This window comes from Cucurbita pepo, chromosome 4 (genome assembly GCF_057944985.1).
Source record: "Cucurbita pepo subsp. pepo isolate OVF chromosome 4, ASM5794498v1, whole genome shotgun sequence".
NCBI lineage: Eukaryota > Viridiplantae > Streptophyta > Magnoliopsida > Cucurbitales > Cucurbitaceae > Cucurbita > Cucurbita pepo.
In genome coordinates this window covers 7,822,556-7,839,605 of record NC_141801.1, presented here as the reverse complement: position 1 = coordinate 7,839,605, position 17,050 = coordinate 7,822,556, and the positions used below count along the sequence as shown (strand labels likewise).

At 36.3% G+C, this 17,050-nt stretch overlaps 3 protein-coding genes across 3 annotated transcripts; 1 reads left to right on the top strand and 2 right to left on the bottom strand.

Moving 5' to 3' along the window:
* Positions 1-749: 749 nt before the first annotated feature.
* Positions 750-3,313, bottom strand: LOC111793673 (putative cysteine protease RD19B). The gene is made up of 4 exons (XM_023675663.2): positions 2,806-3,313; positions 2,410-2,529; positions 1,515-1,761; positions 750-1,292 (listed from the first exon to the last, which is right to left on the bottom strand). Exons 1-4 carry the CDS (start codon positions 3,271-3,273, stop codon positions 1,003-1,005), a joined length of 1,125 nt encoding a protein of 374 aa, XP_023531431.2. The 5' UTR covers positions 3,274-3,313; the 3' UTR covers positions 750-1,002.
* Positions 3,314-5,633: 2,320 nt separating this feature from the next.
* On the top strand, positions 5,634-9,775 carry LOC111792625 (purple acid phosphatase). Its single transcript, XM_023674150.2, has 8 exons — positions 5,634-6,228; positions 6,927-7,127; positions 7,228-7,339; positions 7,531-7,760; positions 7,837-7,975; positions 8,164-8,384; positions 9,154-9,275; positions 9,383-9,775. Exons 1-8 carry the CDS (start codon positions 6,046-6,048, stop codon positions 9,582-9,584), a joined length of 1,410 nt encoding a protein of 469 aa, XP_023529918.2. The 5' UTR covers positions 5,634-6,045; the 3' UTR covers positions 9,585-9,775.
* A 1,012-nt stretch (positions 9,776-10,787) lies between these two features.
* On the bottom strand, positions 10,788-14,483 carry LOC111792237 (chromatin remodeling protein SHL). Its single transcript, XM_023673590.2, has 5 exons — positions 14,170-14,483; positions 13,704-14,049; positions 13,226-13,294; positions 11,524-11,659; positions 10,788-11,054 (listed from the first exon to the last, which is right to left on the bottom strand). The coding sequence occupies exons 1-5, from the start codon at positions 14,240-14,242 to the stop codon at positions 11,028-11,030; spliced, it is 651 nt and encodes a 216-aa protein (XP_023529358.1). The 5' UTR covers positions 14,243-14,483; the 3' UTR covers positions 10,788-11,027.
* Between the last annotated feature and the right edge of the window lie 2,567 nt (positions 14,484-17,050).

Below are 17,050 nucleotides of genomic sequence, written 5' to 3'. Positions count from 1 at the left end.
TAATATTGCTTTCTTTAATCCTTTTTTGAAGTGAAATCGAGCACAAGTATCTCATTTAAATGAAATTCTAAGTGAAAAAAAGGTTTTGAAGATCTTTTCAACTGATTGCTCTTTTGGATTCTTTGGTATGAAAGGAATGAACAGATTTTCAATGATCAGCATTCCATCTTTGATGCTTTTAATGCTCTCTATGTGGTGTAAAAGCATTAACATCTGTTTAGATCTTTTAATCTTCTCTTTTTTAATAATGAATTAGCAAGCTTTGTTGAAAAGTTTTCACTTTTTAATTTCATTCATCAATAAAATAATGTCTTTCGACTATTGAAAAGTTTATTCTAACTTAGAACTTCAAACAAAAGGTGATTTCTTTGTTGTTAGTTGTTTACATATATCGGCAATGTGACTTAATTTGTGTATTAATTCTATGATGTGTATGTGTATTGAAGGCATATAGTTTGTTTGAGTTAGGTATTGAGTAATGTCAAGGATTGAAAGGTGAATTATTTTTTTTGTGAGCGTCACCAAGTTTAGAGTCGGGTAATTATGTATCGAACTAGAGGGCTTTTGTGTGAATGAACGTTATCGAACTAGAGAGCTTTTGTGTGAATGAACGTTATTGAACTAGAGAGCTTTTGTGTGAATGAACGTTATCGAACTAGAGAGCTTATGTGTGAATGAACGTTATCGAACTAGAGAGCTTTTGTGTGAATGAATGTTATTGAACTAGAGAGTTTTTGTGGGAACGAACGTTATTGAATTAGAGAGCTTTTGTGGGAATCAACGTTATTGAATTTTGGCTTCTTGGAACATTCTCGCCAAGAAGAACAATGATGAATAAAAACAATATACACTTAACTTTGTGTCTTATTTTTTGTTGGGTTTATTGGTGTAATAACAAAGATATATGCATAATAGGCTGTAGCTGATAATAAGTGCATCAGCCTTGAACGTAGCTTTTAGAATTCACAGTTTCATGAACTTGGATCCTCCTCCCATCTCCATCTACTCAGCTTGTGCTGCAATGGGAGTCTGAACTGCTGCAACAGTTGACACCAAGGAATCAACTCCACAGATATTCCTACCTTTGCAAATCCTGTAGTACCCATTTTCTCCCCAATTTGGTCCCCAAGAGTTCTTGATGATCCAATAGTCCCTGTCTCTCATTCTGATGGGAGCATACCCAGCTGAGCCATAACCCACCAGCAAAACTCCATGATCCAACCGCTTTGAACATATGAATGGACATGATACTCCTCCTATGTATGTCTGCATGAACACCGCATTGATAGCAACTGCATTGGGTAAAAAACAAAACTTCTATCAGCTGCTAGTGACCCGTTTGATATTAGAAGTTCAGGAGATTTGGAGTCCTTGTTCGTTAAGATTTTGAAACGTTTTTAGTTCAGCAGATATAGAGGCCTTGTTCGTTAAGATTTTGAAACGATTTTTGTTCCTAAAAGTAAATAACAAAGCAAAGAAACTCAATTTTCGTTTGAAGATGAAAGGGTATTTACTTGCAAGTGGGCCATTTTTCACCAGATTTGCAGCAATTTGATCCTCATCAAGTGAAACAACGCTGAAATTGGCAACTGATGCAGCAATCTTGGACCTGTCAAATTTACAGGTTTCACGATCGATTCCAGTATAGGGATAATCTTGCTCCCTCATCAGACCTCCAACTTTTAGTGTGTATTCAAGTGCACTATTCATCAGGCCACCATTGCAACCAGAATCACAGGAACCAGCTTCCTCTGAATCACACTGCAGAATACACAAGATTATATCCATAACTTGAAAATGCAAGTTAAAAAGTTTCCATCTTATATGAACTCAAGACATCAATCATCATCGGTAAAGAAAACAAACGTTGTTCCAATTATTACGGAGATATTCCAATTCATCCCACAAGTACATAGTTGCTAATAGTTGCTAATTATGGTCATAAAATAATGTTCCAATTCATCCCACAACAAGCACATAGTTGCTAATTATGATCATAAAATATATCTAGTGGCCATAAAATATGAAAGTTACCACTCTCATAAGGTAGTATAAAAAGTATTTGGGTTTTCCTTTACTCAGCCAAGTTTTTTTTGCAATTATATATAGTTTAGATTGCAGGTTTAGAATCATAAGCTTGACATAATCGATCTTGCTTGTGGAGTGATTCGAGGTTTGAAATTGATTTTTTCCCTAAAAATGGACCTAACCCAAGACAACAATGAATGTAACCACGAGAAAAATGGAAGGAAATATCAAGGGTTGATTAAGCATCCTGACATCCACAAGAAATTAATCACAACTTCAATTGGAATAAAGTTATTACATAGCTATCATGATCTATTTATAAGTGGGAATGATGAGAACAGAGCAATTACACAGCTATTTGAAACAGAGAAGGAAACAAACCTCGTGATCACAATCTACAAGCTGCTGTTCGCTCAAGCTAACAAGTTCTCCTGTCGCAAGGAAATTAGCACCTTCAAGGGCACCGGTTGTACTGAAACTCCAGCAGGATCCGCAAGTTCCCTGATCCAATATACATGTTCATAGCTAAGCTTCAACAAACCAAAATGGAAGGATAGCAGCTAATTGTAATGACATTAATATATGGCGTAAGAACTAAGAATCAAAACACACGCAAAAAGCATTTCAGATTAACAATCGTCCTTCAATCTTCCACAGATAAAAAATTTGTTTACCAACAAAAATTAAGGAAAAAGAACAAACAAGACTCAAATCACATCTAGAACTCGAAAGATCGCGATTAAACAAGGAAAATGAGGTGAAAAAATAGCACGAAACCTGATTTTTCACAGGAGTTACAGCACCACGTTCTCTCCAATCAAAATCACCCGGAAGATTCTCCGTAGGGAGAATCGGAGCCTGATTGGCATCTAGAGGAAGTTTAAGACGGTGACCTCGTAGCCCTAGAAAGGTTTTCTGAAACTCAGAAACGGTCAAATCAGAGAACTGAGTGACGCCATGAATAGCGGATGGATCAAAAGACTGATGGCGGAGCGCTCGTCGCATATTAGCCTTGAAGATCCTGAACCTGCGATTGTGCTCTTCCTCAGTAGCATACGATTTTCCGAATTTTCGCTTGAAGAGCAAAAAGTGGTGCTCCGCTTGAAGCGGGAGATTATTGGATTCGCCGTCGTCAATAACTTGACGAATCAGCGGACTGACGGAATACGTCGAGGCCAAAGGTTCCGATGAGCAGAGGACGGCGGCGGCGATGACGACGGAAAACAACAAGAAACTCCGATCCATGATTAAAGGCAAATTACCAAGGGCTTCACGGTGGCTCTAAGGTGCTTTAAAGCGGGAGAATTAAGGGTAATACAATATCTATTTTTGTAAATGGATAATTCAAAATATTATGAACTGCGAATATTGACCGTAGATTTACATTATCTTGTGGGCCCCACAACTTAACGGTATAGATTGCTTTAACGTGGCGGCGGAGTTCCCGCCATTTTCAGTTAGTTAGTTAAAAATATGTGGTGGCCGTTGGAGTTATTTTTTCCCACCCTATATTTAATTCTAATTCTAATTTTGGTCCCCTTTTTTTTAAGAATTATAATTTTACTTTGAAGTCCCTCAACTTTTTTAAAAAAATTAAATAAATATTTTGAATCTGAATTTTAAAATATTTATTTTAATTGTAAATACTTTATAAAAATACTCTAATTATCATATTTAAAATCAATAATAAATAAAGACAAACTCAAAAATATTTTTTAATAAATACATTTTGTTTAATTTGGGTTCCGTTAAATTTTTGAAAAAGTAAAAAATTTTGTTTGGTTTGCAGGTTGACATTTTACGTGACCCTGTTTTATTTTTAAAAAATTAAGAATATTTGACGTTTGTAACTGATGTTAATGATATAACTATGTTTGATATTTGAACTTTATAAGATTTTAATTATTAATGTAGCTTGTATAAACAGTATTTTTTTAAAAAATAATTAAGTTAATCCAATTATTTTCCGAATACTTTTTATTTTAATATTTTTTAAAGAAAATATTTTTGGAGTGTGGGTTGGGTTGGGTTGGTCGGGTTTCTAAGGCCTGTGTTTGGAGTGCACGGCTGGATTTAGCTAGGTTTGGTTAGTCTACTTTTTTTTATAAAAAAAATTAAAAATAACAATTGATTTTTTTTTTTTTAATATTACCCGTTTTGAAAGCCAACAGCTATATAAAGCCATCTATGTTGTATTTGTAAAAGGGAATCTTTGTGTTTGCTTCTATATAGTTTAAATTGTTTGTTTAGAATCATTCAAGCTTGACCTGTTTGCTCCAACTAATCAGGGAAATGTTTGCATATTTGACTGAGTGTCTTATGGATTGTTTGCTCTAACTAGTGACTTAAGAATAACCGATAGACGGAGAAGCTGATTATGGAGAAACTTTGGGGATATCTCAAATAATTTATCAGCATCAATTAACATTAACATGTATTCTCGATCAAAAAGTCAAATGTTCAAATCTTTAACTAAAAAAATCCTTAAAAATATCTCATTAATAATTAGTCTGGTATCTTAATTTTTTCGCTTACTTGCGTGCACATTCAAATATATTATTAAACTCTCAATGACATCGAGTGATCAAATATGCAATTCTATTTGTGAAAATTTTCGAGTAACCCTGCAAAGGTGGGCGTTTCGTGTTTGCCATGATAGTTGTGTGGATCGAAGTGGATGCTGGAGTGAGACCTTCCATGACGTCGAACGATCAAATATGTAATTCTATCTACACGGATCTTTGAGAAGCTCTGCGAAAGTGAGCGTTTAGTGTTTTGTAGGAGAATAGTAATAGAAAAATGATAAAAATGTCGTAGTAACTTGATATGAACCAAGAGACATCAATCATACAATATACTTCAATGAAGATCTGAAGAAAATGTTGTCAAAATTATCAAAAGATGTTTCAATTCATGCCACATGGAAGAAGAATGAAGTTTGATTGTTGTAAATTTTGGGTGGGTTACAATTTAGAGTTATTGTATTTTAAGACTTTTTATTTAATTTCGGTTACATTTACATCATGGCTAATTATGGTGATTAAGTATGAATGTTACCATTGGAATGGCTTTAGTAGTTTCATTTTGAGGCTATATAAAGTCATGTATGTTGTATTTGTAAGCAGACTTGGAAAATATATTAAAAGAAGCATTTGTGCTTTCTTTAGCCACGGCTAAGTTTCTTTGCAACTCTATGTAGTTTAGGTTGCATGTAGAATCATTCAAGCTCGACATGATCAATCTTGCTTGTGGAGTGATTCGAATCTCAATCAAGTGTTCTTGTCTTGAGATATTTGATCAACAAGAATCATTGAAGCTAGACATGATCGATCTTGCTTCTGGAGTGATTCGAATTTCAAGGTAATCCGAATCTTACCCCCTTGTAGTTGATTTCCTTATCTTATCATAACTAGATGAATCGAAGCGGATGATGGAATTGAACCCTCGACCAAGAAACTAATTTTAAGATCATCAAAATTTTTTATTTTAATTATGAAAGATGCTTTGTTTAAATTCAATGAATAAAGTGAGCCAAATTATGATCCCTAGTATGAATAATATGAATGGATAAGAACTTTGAATTAACAAATTATAAATTCAACTCCTAATCGATGGGACCCCATTTGGACAACCGCCTCTGAGACGGAGAAGTAAGCGCGAGACGAGAACGACGTGAAGGTAAAAATGAAATATGGGAATGAAAAGGAATGATCCTTCGTTCGATCAAATTCGATGGAATCAAAGGCATCCACGAAGTCAAATGGGAATATGCCGTCATGGGTCTCTCGAGTTTCTCAAATATGAACATTCGGTGATCGCATCCAACTATTTCAGAGTGGACTTTGCTGCGGAGAACGACTGAGCATTGACTTATCTTTTGAGGTTTTCAAATTTTTTGTGTTATTTTGATGATATTTTGCTCGGATTTATTGGGGGGAGGGTTCTTGAAGAGTGGTGGTTTGTTTTGACTTTCTGAGATTGAGATTTGGGAATCGCCATTAGAACAGAGAGGTGAGGATGAGAGTTGTGGATTTTTCGTTTTCTGCTTCTTTTGCTGTTTTGATTCTTGTTTTGAATGGCGTGGAGGTCTGTAATGGCGGCGAAACAAGTCGGTTTGTGAGGAATGTTGAGAAAACTGTGGATATGCCTCTTGACAGTGATGTTTTTGCTCTGCCTCCTGGTTATAATGCTCCTCAGCAGGTCTCTTTTTCCTTAAATTTCAACTTCATTGCTTCTTCTTTCTCTGTTAAACTTGTTGTAACTTGTCGTGAAGATCTATATGGTTCGTATTCTTGTTTATTTTGGTTATTGACTCTCATTTAGTTCATAACTATTTTGATTCAAATAAACGGTTGTCTACGGTTGTCTAGGATGATTGAGTATTGAGTTTGAATATGGGAAGAACTTTGTTGAGAGACTTTGTAGTGTGAAAGTGTGAGATATACACTTTGATTATCGAGATTGATTGCTACTCGTGGATGTAGGGAAATTTCTTCTCTCCAAACCACGTAAATCTTTGTATCTCTTTGTTTAGTTTCTGTTTGTGGGTATATGAGTACGAACGATCTTACTTCCGCTTACGCTACAACAAAACTATCATTAAACTCTTTAAGTGTAGGCTGACTAGTTATGGTATAGTTCTAGTCTTTTGTTCATACTCTTAAGGCCAGTGGACATGAAAATTAATACCATATACAACAAGTGAGTATCAATGTGGTGATCCATAGCTTTGAATATAGGATTTCTGAGTCTGCTATCTGGTGTATTTGAACCCTTGAGCTATTCCATTTGAAGTTTGATCTTGAATGTCTTTGAGGATCTAATGACTGCCTGTGGGCTACAATTTTAGCCTCTTTTCCCCACTTCTGGTTTGTTATTGGATGTTTTGATCGTTGAAGGTTCATATCACCCAAGGAGATCATGAAGGGAAGGCAGTGATTGTTTCATGGGTGACTCCAAATGAAGCAGGATCAAATAAAGTATTGTATTGGAGTGAGAACAGCAAGCTTAAGAAACATGCTTTTGGAAAAGTATATACTTATAAGTTCTATAACTACACTTCTGGCTACATTCATCACTGCACCATTTCAAACTTGAAGGTACAGATAATTCAATTCAATCTACATTACTTGTCAAGATCAAGGCAACTCTTGTTCTTCTCTTTAGGATTTCTGAATTCTCTAACTTATCTTTTGGCAGTACAACACCAAATACTTCTATGAAGTGGGAATTGGGTACTCTCCGAGAACGTTCTGGTTCGTCACTCCTCCAGAAGTCGGTCCGGATGTCCCCTATACGTTTGGTCTCATTGGTGAGTTAATTGCTCATGCCATAGTTGTCTGTTTGTTGTTCCTAGAAGCTAGCTGAAATGTTCCTTCCACTAGAATTCTAGCTTAGCTATCTGATACTTTAAGCGTTGTTGGGATCGTTTTTTTAACGCCTTGTCGATTTGGTTGCTCCGACTTGTATGTTCAATGTCGTGGTGTTTAACGTCGTTTGCAGGGGATCTTGGCCAGAGTTTTGATTCGAATATAACGTTGACTCATTATGAACAAAATCCACACAAAGGGAAAACAGTTTTGTTTGTGGGGGATCTATCTTATGCTGATAACTATCCATTTCATGATAATGTAAGATGGGATACATGGGGAAGATTCACAGAGAGAAGCACTGCATATCAGCCTTGGATATGGACTGCAGGAAATCATGAAATTGATTTTGTCCCTGAAATTGTAAGTATGCAAATGGCTCAAATGAGGTTTCCTACATAAAAGTATGATATGTTTGACAAGCATGTTTCTTTTGCAGGGCGAAACCGAGCCGTTCAAGCCATATACGAACCGTTATCACGTCCCTTATAAAGCCTCTGAGAGCACAGCTCCGTTTTGGTACTCGATCAAAAGAGGTCCTTCGTACATCATAGTCTTGGCTTCCTATTCAGCTTATGGTAAACACTTCCTTTAGTTTTATCAGCATTCTCCTTTATCAGCACTTCCTAAGGTATTAAAAAAGAAAATACAAGGGCATGTAAAAAAATAAGCCCCGCCCCACGAAAGAATGTCCGAAAAACGACATAAAGAGAGTCGAATCCAACAAAATCAAGCCAACATTTGTTCCATTTGATAATGTTTCTAGGTAAATACACTCCTCAATACAAATGGCTTGAAATGGAGTTCCCAAAAGTGAACAGAAGCGAAACACCATGGTTGATTGTTCTGATGCATTCTCCATGGTACAACAGCTACAACTATCATTACATGGAAGGAGAAACTATGCGAGTAATGTACGAGTCATGGTTCGTAAAATACAAAGTCGATGTCGTCTTTGCTGGCCATGTCCATGCCTATGAAAGATCTGTAAGCACTTCCTCTTCTTAACATTCCTTTCCAATCCTACCACTGTTGCCTGTCATAATTTGTATGTTTGAGAGGAGTAAGACTCAAAGGATTTGTTCAAGTCTATTCTTTATGTTTGGTTTTATGGAAATCGTTCCAACTTTCTTTGTGAGATCCCACATTGGTTGGGGAGGAGAACGAAATATTATTTATAAGGGTGTGGAAACCTCACTCTAGCAGACGTGTTTTAAAAGCCTTGAAGGGAAGCCTGAAAGGGAAAGCCCAAAAAAGAGGACAATATCCGATAGTGGTGGGCTTGAACCGTTACAAATGGTATCAGAGCTATACACCGGGCGATGTGCTATCAAGGAGGCTGAGCCCCAAAGGGGGTGGACACGAGGTGTGTGCCAACAAAAACGTTGGGTCCCGAAGGGGGATGGATTGGGGAGTCCCACATCGATTGGAGAAGGGAACGAATGTCAGTGAGGACGTTGGACCCTGAAGGGGGGGTGGATTGTGAGATTCTACATCGGTTGGAGAGGAGAACGAATCATTCTTTATAAGGGTGTGGAAACCTCTCCCTAGCACACACGTTTTGAAAACTTTGAGGGAAAGCCCGAAAGGGAAAACTCAAAGAGGACAAACTTCTTTAACGAGTGCAAGCTAGAATTTGAGGGAAACCCCGAAAGGGAAAACTAACATGAACGAGTCGCAACTGAAGTTTTTTCATATCTTGTAAGATTTCGTTCGCTGTTCGTAACACAGAACAATTATCTTATGCTAAATACAGGAAAGGATTTCAAATATTGCATACAACATAGTGAATGGCCGTTGTGTTCCTGTGAAAGATCAATCTGCACCTGTATACATAACAATAGGTGATGGAGGAAACCTTGAAGGCCTAGCAACAAAGTAAACTTTCAATATCTCATTTTATATCCTACCAATGGATTCACAGTATAACTTGTTTCCTGCTTGTTCATATTATAAACCATAAACTCATTTGTTTCGTGATGCAGTATGACGGAGCCACAGCCTTCGTACTCGGTGTATCGTGAAGCAAGCTTCGGGCATGCCATATTTGATATCAAGAACCGAACTCATGCATATTTCAGTTGGAACAGGAACCACGATGGCTATGCAGTTGAAGCCGATTCTCTTTGGTTTTTCAACCGACACTGGTACCCGGTGGACGAGTTGTCGTCGAGTGAGAAGAAATGAACATTATTTGCAAGGACAAATGAGAAGACAACCATTTTTAATAGCTTTACCAGCAAATAATACTCATATCAGATGAGTTCAATGTGAAAAAACTTTGATTTCATTAGTGTGTGATAAGCCTATGGCATTGCTGCAACTGAACTGCTATCAGAACAATTAACAAGAAGGGAGCTTATTCTGGCAGTGTCAAAGCTTGAATTCTGTAACCTTTAGCTTTAGAATTCACTGTCGGGTTGAGTACGGGATTGACATTAAGAGTTTCTAATAGTGAAAACTACTTATTAAGTTTTATCGAACCATAGAGATGAACGGGTAACTTTTAAATTATCGAAATTATTGAAGTTCTATGGTATATTAAAGATTGAAGGGAAGCCAATAGAGAAAATTGTATAAATTGTATAAATGAGACATTTGACTTTCGTGTCTTTTGCTTGATCGATAAGTATCAACAATGGACCACAAATGAAATGAATGGGTGGAGTAGAGTGGTCGGTGCAGGAGGACCACTCTCGAGCTAGAATGGGTAGATGAAGTAAAATTGATCCCTGTTCATATACAAACTTTTCTAGTATGAAATGAGCGACTTCAACTAATTTGAATAAGTTCATTGTTCCAATTCATAGATAAAATAAATTGATAACTCAAATACTTATAACCCACCAAGCAAAATCGGTAGTTTCTTGGTTTGATCAACTGAGGAAAAGTTCCATTAAAGAGCACTTCCACTTAACGAACAAGTAAACACACTTCTTTTAATATAATGCATTGATTGATTGATTACATAATTGGTCAACTAGATATAGTTGAAGCTAATGATCGATAGGGAGGGTGACATGGGGTTTATGTCATAGTACCATCCCGACCAAATACGGAAAAATTTATCATCTTTGAAACTTCATCTTGCTATCTACATTTTGATCTCCCATGTCACTTTACAAGTATTTTAGTAAATTTTCGATACAAACGAGGCTAAGCATCCTCACAATGAAGAGACTAACCCATCTTTAAAAAATACATAAGCTACTCTTTACCGTTTTGAGATGAAACCTCAAGTTTATCTCATATAGCATAAAAAAAAACTCAAATAAATAATCGATCGAAAATTGAGAGCCAAGAATGGCGAACCTAGAGGGTATTTTCGAGAACCAAGAATGGTGAACCGAGAGGAGATACCCTCTTGAGGAGCATGTTGAAGATTTCATATCGAACAAATGAAGAGACCTCACAATTTTTATAAGATACATGAGTTACTTTTCTCGTCATTGATAAAAGAACTTCAATACATTTCAAACCAGTCCCTCTTCTAGAAATGAATGTGGACACACACAGGAGGTAGTATTTACATGATCCTAAATCTATGCAGTTGTTCCAACTCATTAGGAATTTGGAAGCTCTGGTTCTTAACGACTCTAAGTCAATGTATTTTGTTTATTTACACTATCATCACCTCCGTCGTCGTTTCGAATCCACCTGCAACAACATTCGAACATATTATTCATCATAATACGACCATCTTTTCGTAACAAAAACCAACCACTATTCGTCACGCTAAAGATTACCACAATATAAGTCTAATCAAAATGAAATGAAAGCTTGAACCAAGCCTACTAGTAACACTTCCATGTTCAAAAGGTCTCCAAGTTTTTCTTTTCTTTTTGTGAATGTTTGAGCCAACTTGGGCACATTTTGACTACTCCCATAACATCACTATCGAACCTTAATAATACATTTGGTTGCCATTAAAATGAGGAGGAGATACCTAAGAGAAGAATCAACTTCAACCAAAAACTAAAAAAGAATGTGCATGATATGATTGTCACCTGCTACCTTAAGGCTCACTAAAACAAGATGGAACTAGATTATGCAGTTTGATCAAAACAAACAATCCAAACAGTGACATTCAACAAAGGGCATTTATATTCAGCAGCTTTACAAATACCTTTGTCTCTGCAATTTTAGATGTAGACTGTGAATTCTGCAACTTCTTTTGACCCTCTGGAGAACAACTTTCACAGAAGAAGTGGTCAAGTTTTTTAGCTTTTTCTGCAGACATTTCTATACAAGCAGGATGAAACCTAAATCAAGAATATCATCCACTTTAAGATTCAGATTTTATGCTATAAAGCCATACATCGAGCGAATGATTCACAAAGTATCTTAGCAAAGCAGACATCAAAGGTAATCAATTAAACACTTCCAATTAATGTAAAGTTCAACTAAGCTACAGCTATTGAACAAAAGGTATAATTTACATGATTTGAGTGCTACACAAAAAACATTGTAAATGAACTTGACTGTATGGGTTTCCTTGTCAGTAAAATCCTGTCGTTGCTTTCCAACCAAAGATTATAGGAACATTAAATTCCATAAGAATGAGGTAGTAGTACGTTGAAGCCAAGGGATTCCCTTTTTCCTTGTTCAAGGGGTTGCCAACGAGGGATGACTTCAAAGAAACCAAATATAGATGATTCCTAAACCTAGAAGCTTGGAGGACATCTCCAATGAAAGAGATTTCTCATTAAGAAAATGAAAAGAATCACACCCAAAAGCAGGCCAAAAAGCCTCTATCTACTAATTTTATAGAAAGCATCCTAGTGTAGTTACAAAAGGGTCCTAAAGTACGCTAATTGGTTGTTGTAATTAAAATGAGATTACTAGTGATTCATAATTCAATGAACCAGTTTCCGTCAAGAATACATTCATATCTACCCATGTATTTTATGTTTGACTTTAATGTCATTTTTATGTTTGACTTTAATGTCATCCTTCACTACTGTAACAGCTCAAGCCCACTGTTAGCAAATATTATCCTATTTAGGCTTTTCCTTCTCGGCTTCCCCTTAAGGTTTTAAAACGCATCTGGTAGGGAGAGGTTTCTACACCCTTATAAGGAATGTTTCGTTCCCCTCTCCAATCGATGTGGGATCTCACAATCCACCCCCCTTGGGGGCCAACATTCTTGCTGGCACACCACCCAATAGACGGCTCTAATACCATTTGTAACAGCCCAAGTTCACTGCTAGCAGATATTGTCCTCTTTGCGCTTTCCCTTCTGGACTTCCCCTCAAGGTTTTAAAACACGTATGGTAGGGAGAGACTTTCACGCCCTTATAAGGAATGTTTCGCTCCCCTCTCCAACCGATGTGGGATCTCACAACTACAAAGTATGTTTTTCTCTTATGTGAAGCATTTCTGGACTCCGGGTAACATTTTATGCAAACCACCTGAATCCTAGAAGCCAAAGCTCAACACTTCAGAGAGCATCCAGAGTTTTTTTTATCTAATCTCCTTGTGTCGATCAAAACTCTTAATTCTATTTTTTACTCCATCTCTATTAAAAAAGAAATGAAGAGAAAAGAAAGAAAGAAACAAACCGAGCCACATATCTGGGGTAGATAATGTTTATACAAGGACCCAGAAACCAAGATAGGTTACTTCTCATTTATGATTTGAAAGAAAGAATGTACATTATTACAATTCTAGATAAATTCACGTCAATTTGTTTTACTGCAATTATGCTTCTATTCCATAGGCTCCAAATTACAGAAGATACACAAGCCAATATGAACAATAAATACGTTCATAAGCACATAAGCTAAGGCTGCAAAAGAAACCAATAGCATAATACACACCCAGCTTACCAATCACTGCATCTCTCGCACTGAACCATTAGGTCATCGGGATTATATGGCATCTCACATTTGCAATATCTGCAACATAAAATCAAGTGAAATTTTGCACCAGAAGAAACGGGTAAAGCTATGCAAAAAGGAAATTCATGAGCTTAAATGACATGTAATGCTATACATAAAATGGTTAAAAAGAAGGGAATGCTGGACAGATTTGATCTTCAAATAGCAATAAGAATATCAATTGAAAGAGCTTTGGTACTTGAATTCATGAACTGTATAAGAGTTATGAACTGAAAACCAAGACAATCAATGCTGGAACCACAATGCAGCTAAACTAGTAAAACTTTGCTAAAGAAATCTACAGAAACCAATTTCTTCCCATGTCAAGTGACTCAAGTAAAATCAGAGTGATCAAATTCAGGAGTAAAGAATGTAAAGAACACAAACAGAATATCTAAACCAACAATTGAATTAAAAAGAAACTCACACAGCCACTCGATCGGGAGTGAAAGCCCCAGTAGCGGAATTATAGTCGAAACGGGAAAAATAGTCCTCATTCCCAACAGCATCAAGCTTGGTATAATTCTTAAATGTATGCACCGTACACTTTCCCTCGATGGTATCTGCACTTTGAACGTCGTAATGGTCGGAGAGAAACAACTCCTTCGAGCCATGAAACTGTCTCCGACCCCCAATCGATTCCTCCGGCCGGTAATACCAGCGAACATGGACCTTCACATTAGCCCCGCGAGAATCCGCCTCAATCTTCTCAATCTTGGCCACATACGACGGTTTCGAGGGTTCAGAGGGCCTCATAAGCACGCAATCGCCGGCTAAGAAGAACAAAACCCCGTAAAATTCCGGAAGATCAGACACAGACGGGAAAACGGAATCATCTGAAAGATTCCAACAAAAAAAGGAGAAGATAAAGAGGAGGCAGTGGATTGTTTTACCTTTAATGGTTTTGTTGATGCGTTTGACAGTGTAGGAATCTAGGGTTTGCCTCGGAGCCTTGGGTTTGGCCATCAAAAGCGAGCCCTGGAATTAGAAGTTGGAAGAGGAAATGGAGAGAAGTTGGAGAGGAATTAATGGAAGGCAGAGAGAAAAGGTGAAGGAGAATAGAGAAGTTGGCCGGAAAATGAATCGCCGGAGTTCAGCTGAGGAAAATGTCCGGCGGAGGAGTGGATCTGCTGGTCACGTGGCGGCATATGCCAAGGCCAAAACTTTACTTCCAGACGCTGGACAAAATCAACACTGATTGGCGCACATTATTATTACTCTTTTTTTTTTTCCCCTTTTTTATTTTCACCTCAAAATTAAAACCAAATTTTGTTTTAAAAAATAAAACAATAATAATAATTATAATTTAATAAAAATATCCCTAACTTTATACTTTATTTTTTAACCTCGGGAGCGAGGCTCCGTGGGGACTCGTATCAAATGAGGTTCGAAACTGGGAACTCCCATTTAAACGGGAAATGAAAAGAAATTTCTCTTCATTAACTAAACAGGGTCAGGGACGATAATTATATTTTTCATCCCCATCTCCATCTCGAACCTGCCTCAACTCACTTTTTCCGTCCCCTCTCTATTTCAACTCACTTTTTATTACTGATATCTACTCGCTGTCGACCTAATTAGTTGCAATAAAATAGAATTTGCAAGAAAAAGAATAAATTCACGTTCTTAATATTAGGTTACTTACGAGAAAATAGTGTAACTAAAAATGTATATTTTAAAATTAATAATAAATTCACGTCAATTAACTTTAACTTTAAGAGAACAAAATTAGGTTTCATTTATCAAACAGTATGTGTGCAAACTCTACTACAAGAACTTGGATCGATATTGTTCGATAAACATGATGAGTGTATGACCAGCATCTCGTCTATGTGAGTGGGGATAAAATATGCTGGAAGAACTCGTGTTCGTATTCGAAGAACGTCAGATAAGAATATGTTAAAAATTTTGTCGTTCTTGTTTTGTAACTTAAATTTGTGTTTTAGCCACGTTTTATTAATGTTTTTTGAAATATAACGAAGTGAATAAGACATTATTACCATTTTAAGGATCAACCAAGAGATTAGTTGTTAGTCAAAATTTAGTACAACTTATTGCTAGTTTGAATTAGTCAAGATATTCGTAATCAGTTAATATTTTGAGATATTAGTAATCAGTTAATATTTTTCTCTTATGATTTAATTTGTAGTATATTTTATTTTATTCTCGAGATTTAGTTAATTTATATTTTTATTATTTGTAGGTATTAATATATTTCTTAACTCAATAATATTTTCAGATCTATTCACACTTTTGAGGGGTAGATATTGTGTCAGTTGGTATCAGAGCCAAGTTCAAGCTGGTAACCAAGGGTTTGGTATTATTACACAACGATATGAATGGTGGAAGTGCTTATGTGGGTATAGCTATGCAAAAGCTTGTTTGGTTTCAATGGAAAATTTTAGAAAATGAGCAATAATTATAGTTATTGGAAGTTATGTAAAGAAGTTTATCTAGAAGGGCAAGATTTGTGGGATTTAACTGAAGGTGATGACACAGAAATCCCAGAAGATACTCCACAGAATGCTGAATTACGCTGACAATCGAAAATCAAATGTGGAAAAGCCCTTGCGAACTTTGATTAGCAAGGAATATATTGATCATGTTCGTGATTTAAAGTCACCAAAGCAAGTGTAGGAAACACTTCAAAAGTTATTCACTAAGAAAAATACCGCTCGATTATAGTTTCTAGAGAATGAATTAGCTGTGGTAACTCAAGGTAATTTTTCTATTGAAGAATATTTCTTGAAAGTGAAAAATTTGTGTTCTGAAATTTCATAATGAGATAGAGGAGTCAGTGAGTGATGCTCGATTACGGCATTATTTGTTAGTGAAAGAGTGAGTGATTGAATGGTTGATGAGAAGATAGTATTACGAACAGCAAGAAGGCTCTATATATATATATATAATACAAAAAGATATTTAGAAAATCTACCTAAAAATCTGCAGAAAATCTTTAACAAATCAAGTAAACAAATCAAAACAAAATAACTCGAGATTTAATCAGATACTAACTGACAGCAATCTAAACAAACACGTGATCTTTTAACACTCCTCTTTGTTTAGATGCTATGAACTCAAGCTTTTTTCTGAACACCATCTTACTCCAATTATCTTTATGTTTAGAGATCATCAACAAACTCCCTGGTTTTGTTTTTCTCGATCACCAAAAGCTCCTCCTTTGATAGGTGCATCATCAGCCAAAGCATCTTGTCATTCATCTTCAAATTCTTCTAACATGCTACCAAAGATTAAATTGTTTGGTGCATTAGAAATCTGATTCACCTTCGTCAGTTCTTCCCAATTTCATTGCTCATTTCCAGCAAAATGACCATCTCGTCTCACAATAACACAACTAGTGTGTGGTTGAAAAACTCTGTAAGCTTTGTCAAGCTTATCGCGCTTGATCTGTGGAATGTAAGTGAAGCAAAGACACCCAAATACTCTAAGGAACTTTAAAGAAGGTTTGCAACCATACCAAACTTCAAATAGTGTCGGTCATTCACAGCTTTTGTTGAAATTCGATTTTGCAAGCACACAACAGTGTTTGCTGCTTTTCCCCAAAAACGTTTTGGAAGATCCTTCTCATGAAGCATGCATCTCGTCATCTCCATTATGAATCTATTCCTCCTTTCACTGACGTCATTCTGTTGAGGAGTGTATGATGCTGTCAATTGATGTCCAATTCCAGCCTCTTCACAAAACCTGTTAAAAGTTTCTGAAGTGTACTCTTTGCCATTATCTGATCTTATAGTCTGAATCAAGCATGCACTT

Coding starts and splice junctions, on each gene's coding strand:
- LOC111792625 (XM_023674150.2), top strand. CDS start 6,046: ATGAGAGTTGTGGATTTTTCGTTTTCTGCTTCTTTTGCTGTTTTGATT. Junction 7,128..7,227: donor GCACCATTTCAAACTTGAAG/GTACAGATAATT, acceptor ATCTTTTGGCAG/TACAACACCAAATACTTCTA. Junction 7,761..7,836: donor TTGATTTTGTCCCTGAAATT/GTAAGTATGCAA, acceptor TTTCTTTTGCAG/GGCGAAACCGAGCCGTTCAA.
- LOC111793673 (XM_023675663.2), bottom strand. CDS start 3,273: ATGGATCGGAGTTTCTTGTTGTTTTCCGTCGTCATCGCCGCCGCCGTC. Junction 2,530..2,805: donor TAACTCCTGTGAAAAATCAG/GTTTCGTGCTAT, acceptor ATATTGGATCAG/GGAACTTGCGGATCCTGCTG. Junction 1,293..1,514: donor GAAAAATGGCCCACTTGCAA/GTAAATACCCTT, acceptor TACCCAATGCAG/TTGCTATCAATGCGGTGTTC.
- LOC111792237 (XM_023673590.2), bottom strand. CDS start 14,242: ATGGCCAAACCCAAGGCTCCGAGGCAAACCCTAGATTCCTACACTGTC. Junction 13,295..13,703: donor ACTCCCGATCGAGTGGCTGT/GTGAGTTTCTTT, acceptor TTTATGTTGCAG/ATATTGCAAATGTGAGATGC. Junction 11,055..11,523: donor CTAAAATTGCAGAGACAAAG/GTATTTGTAAAG, acceptor ATGTTGTTGCAG/GTGGATTCGAAACGACGACG.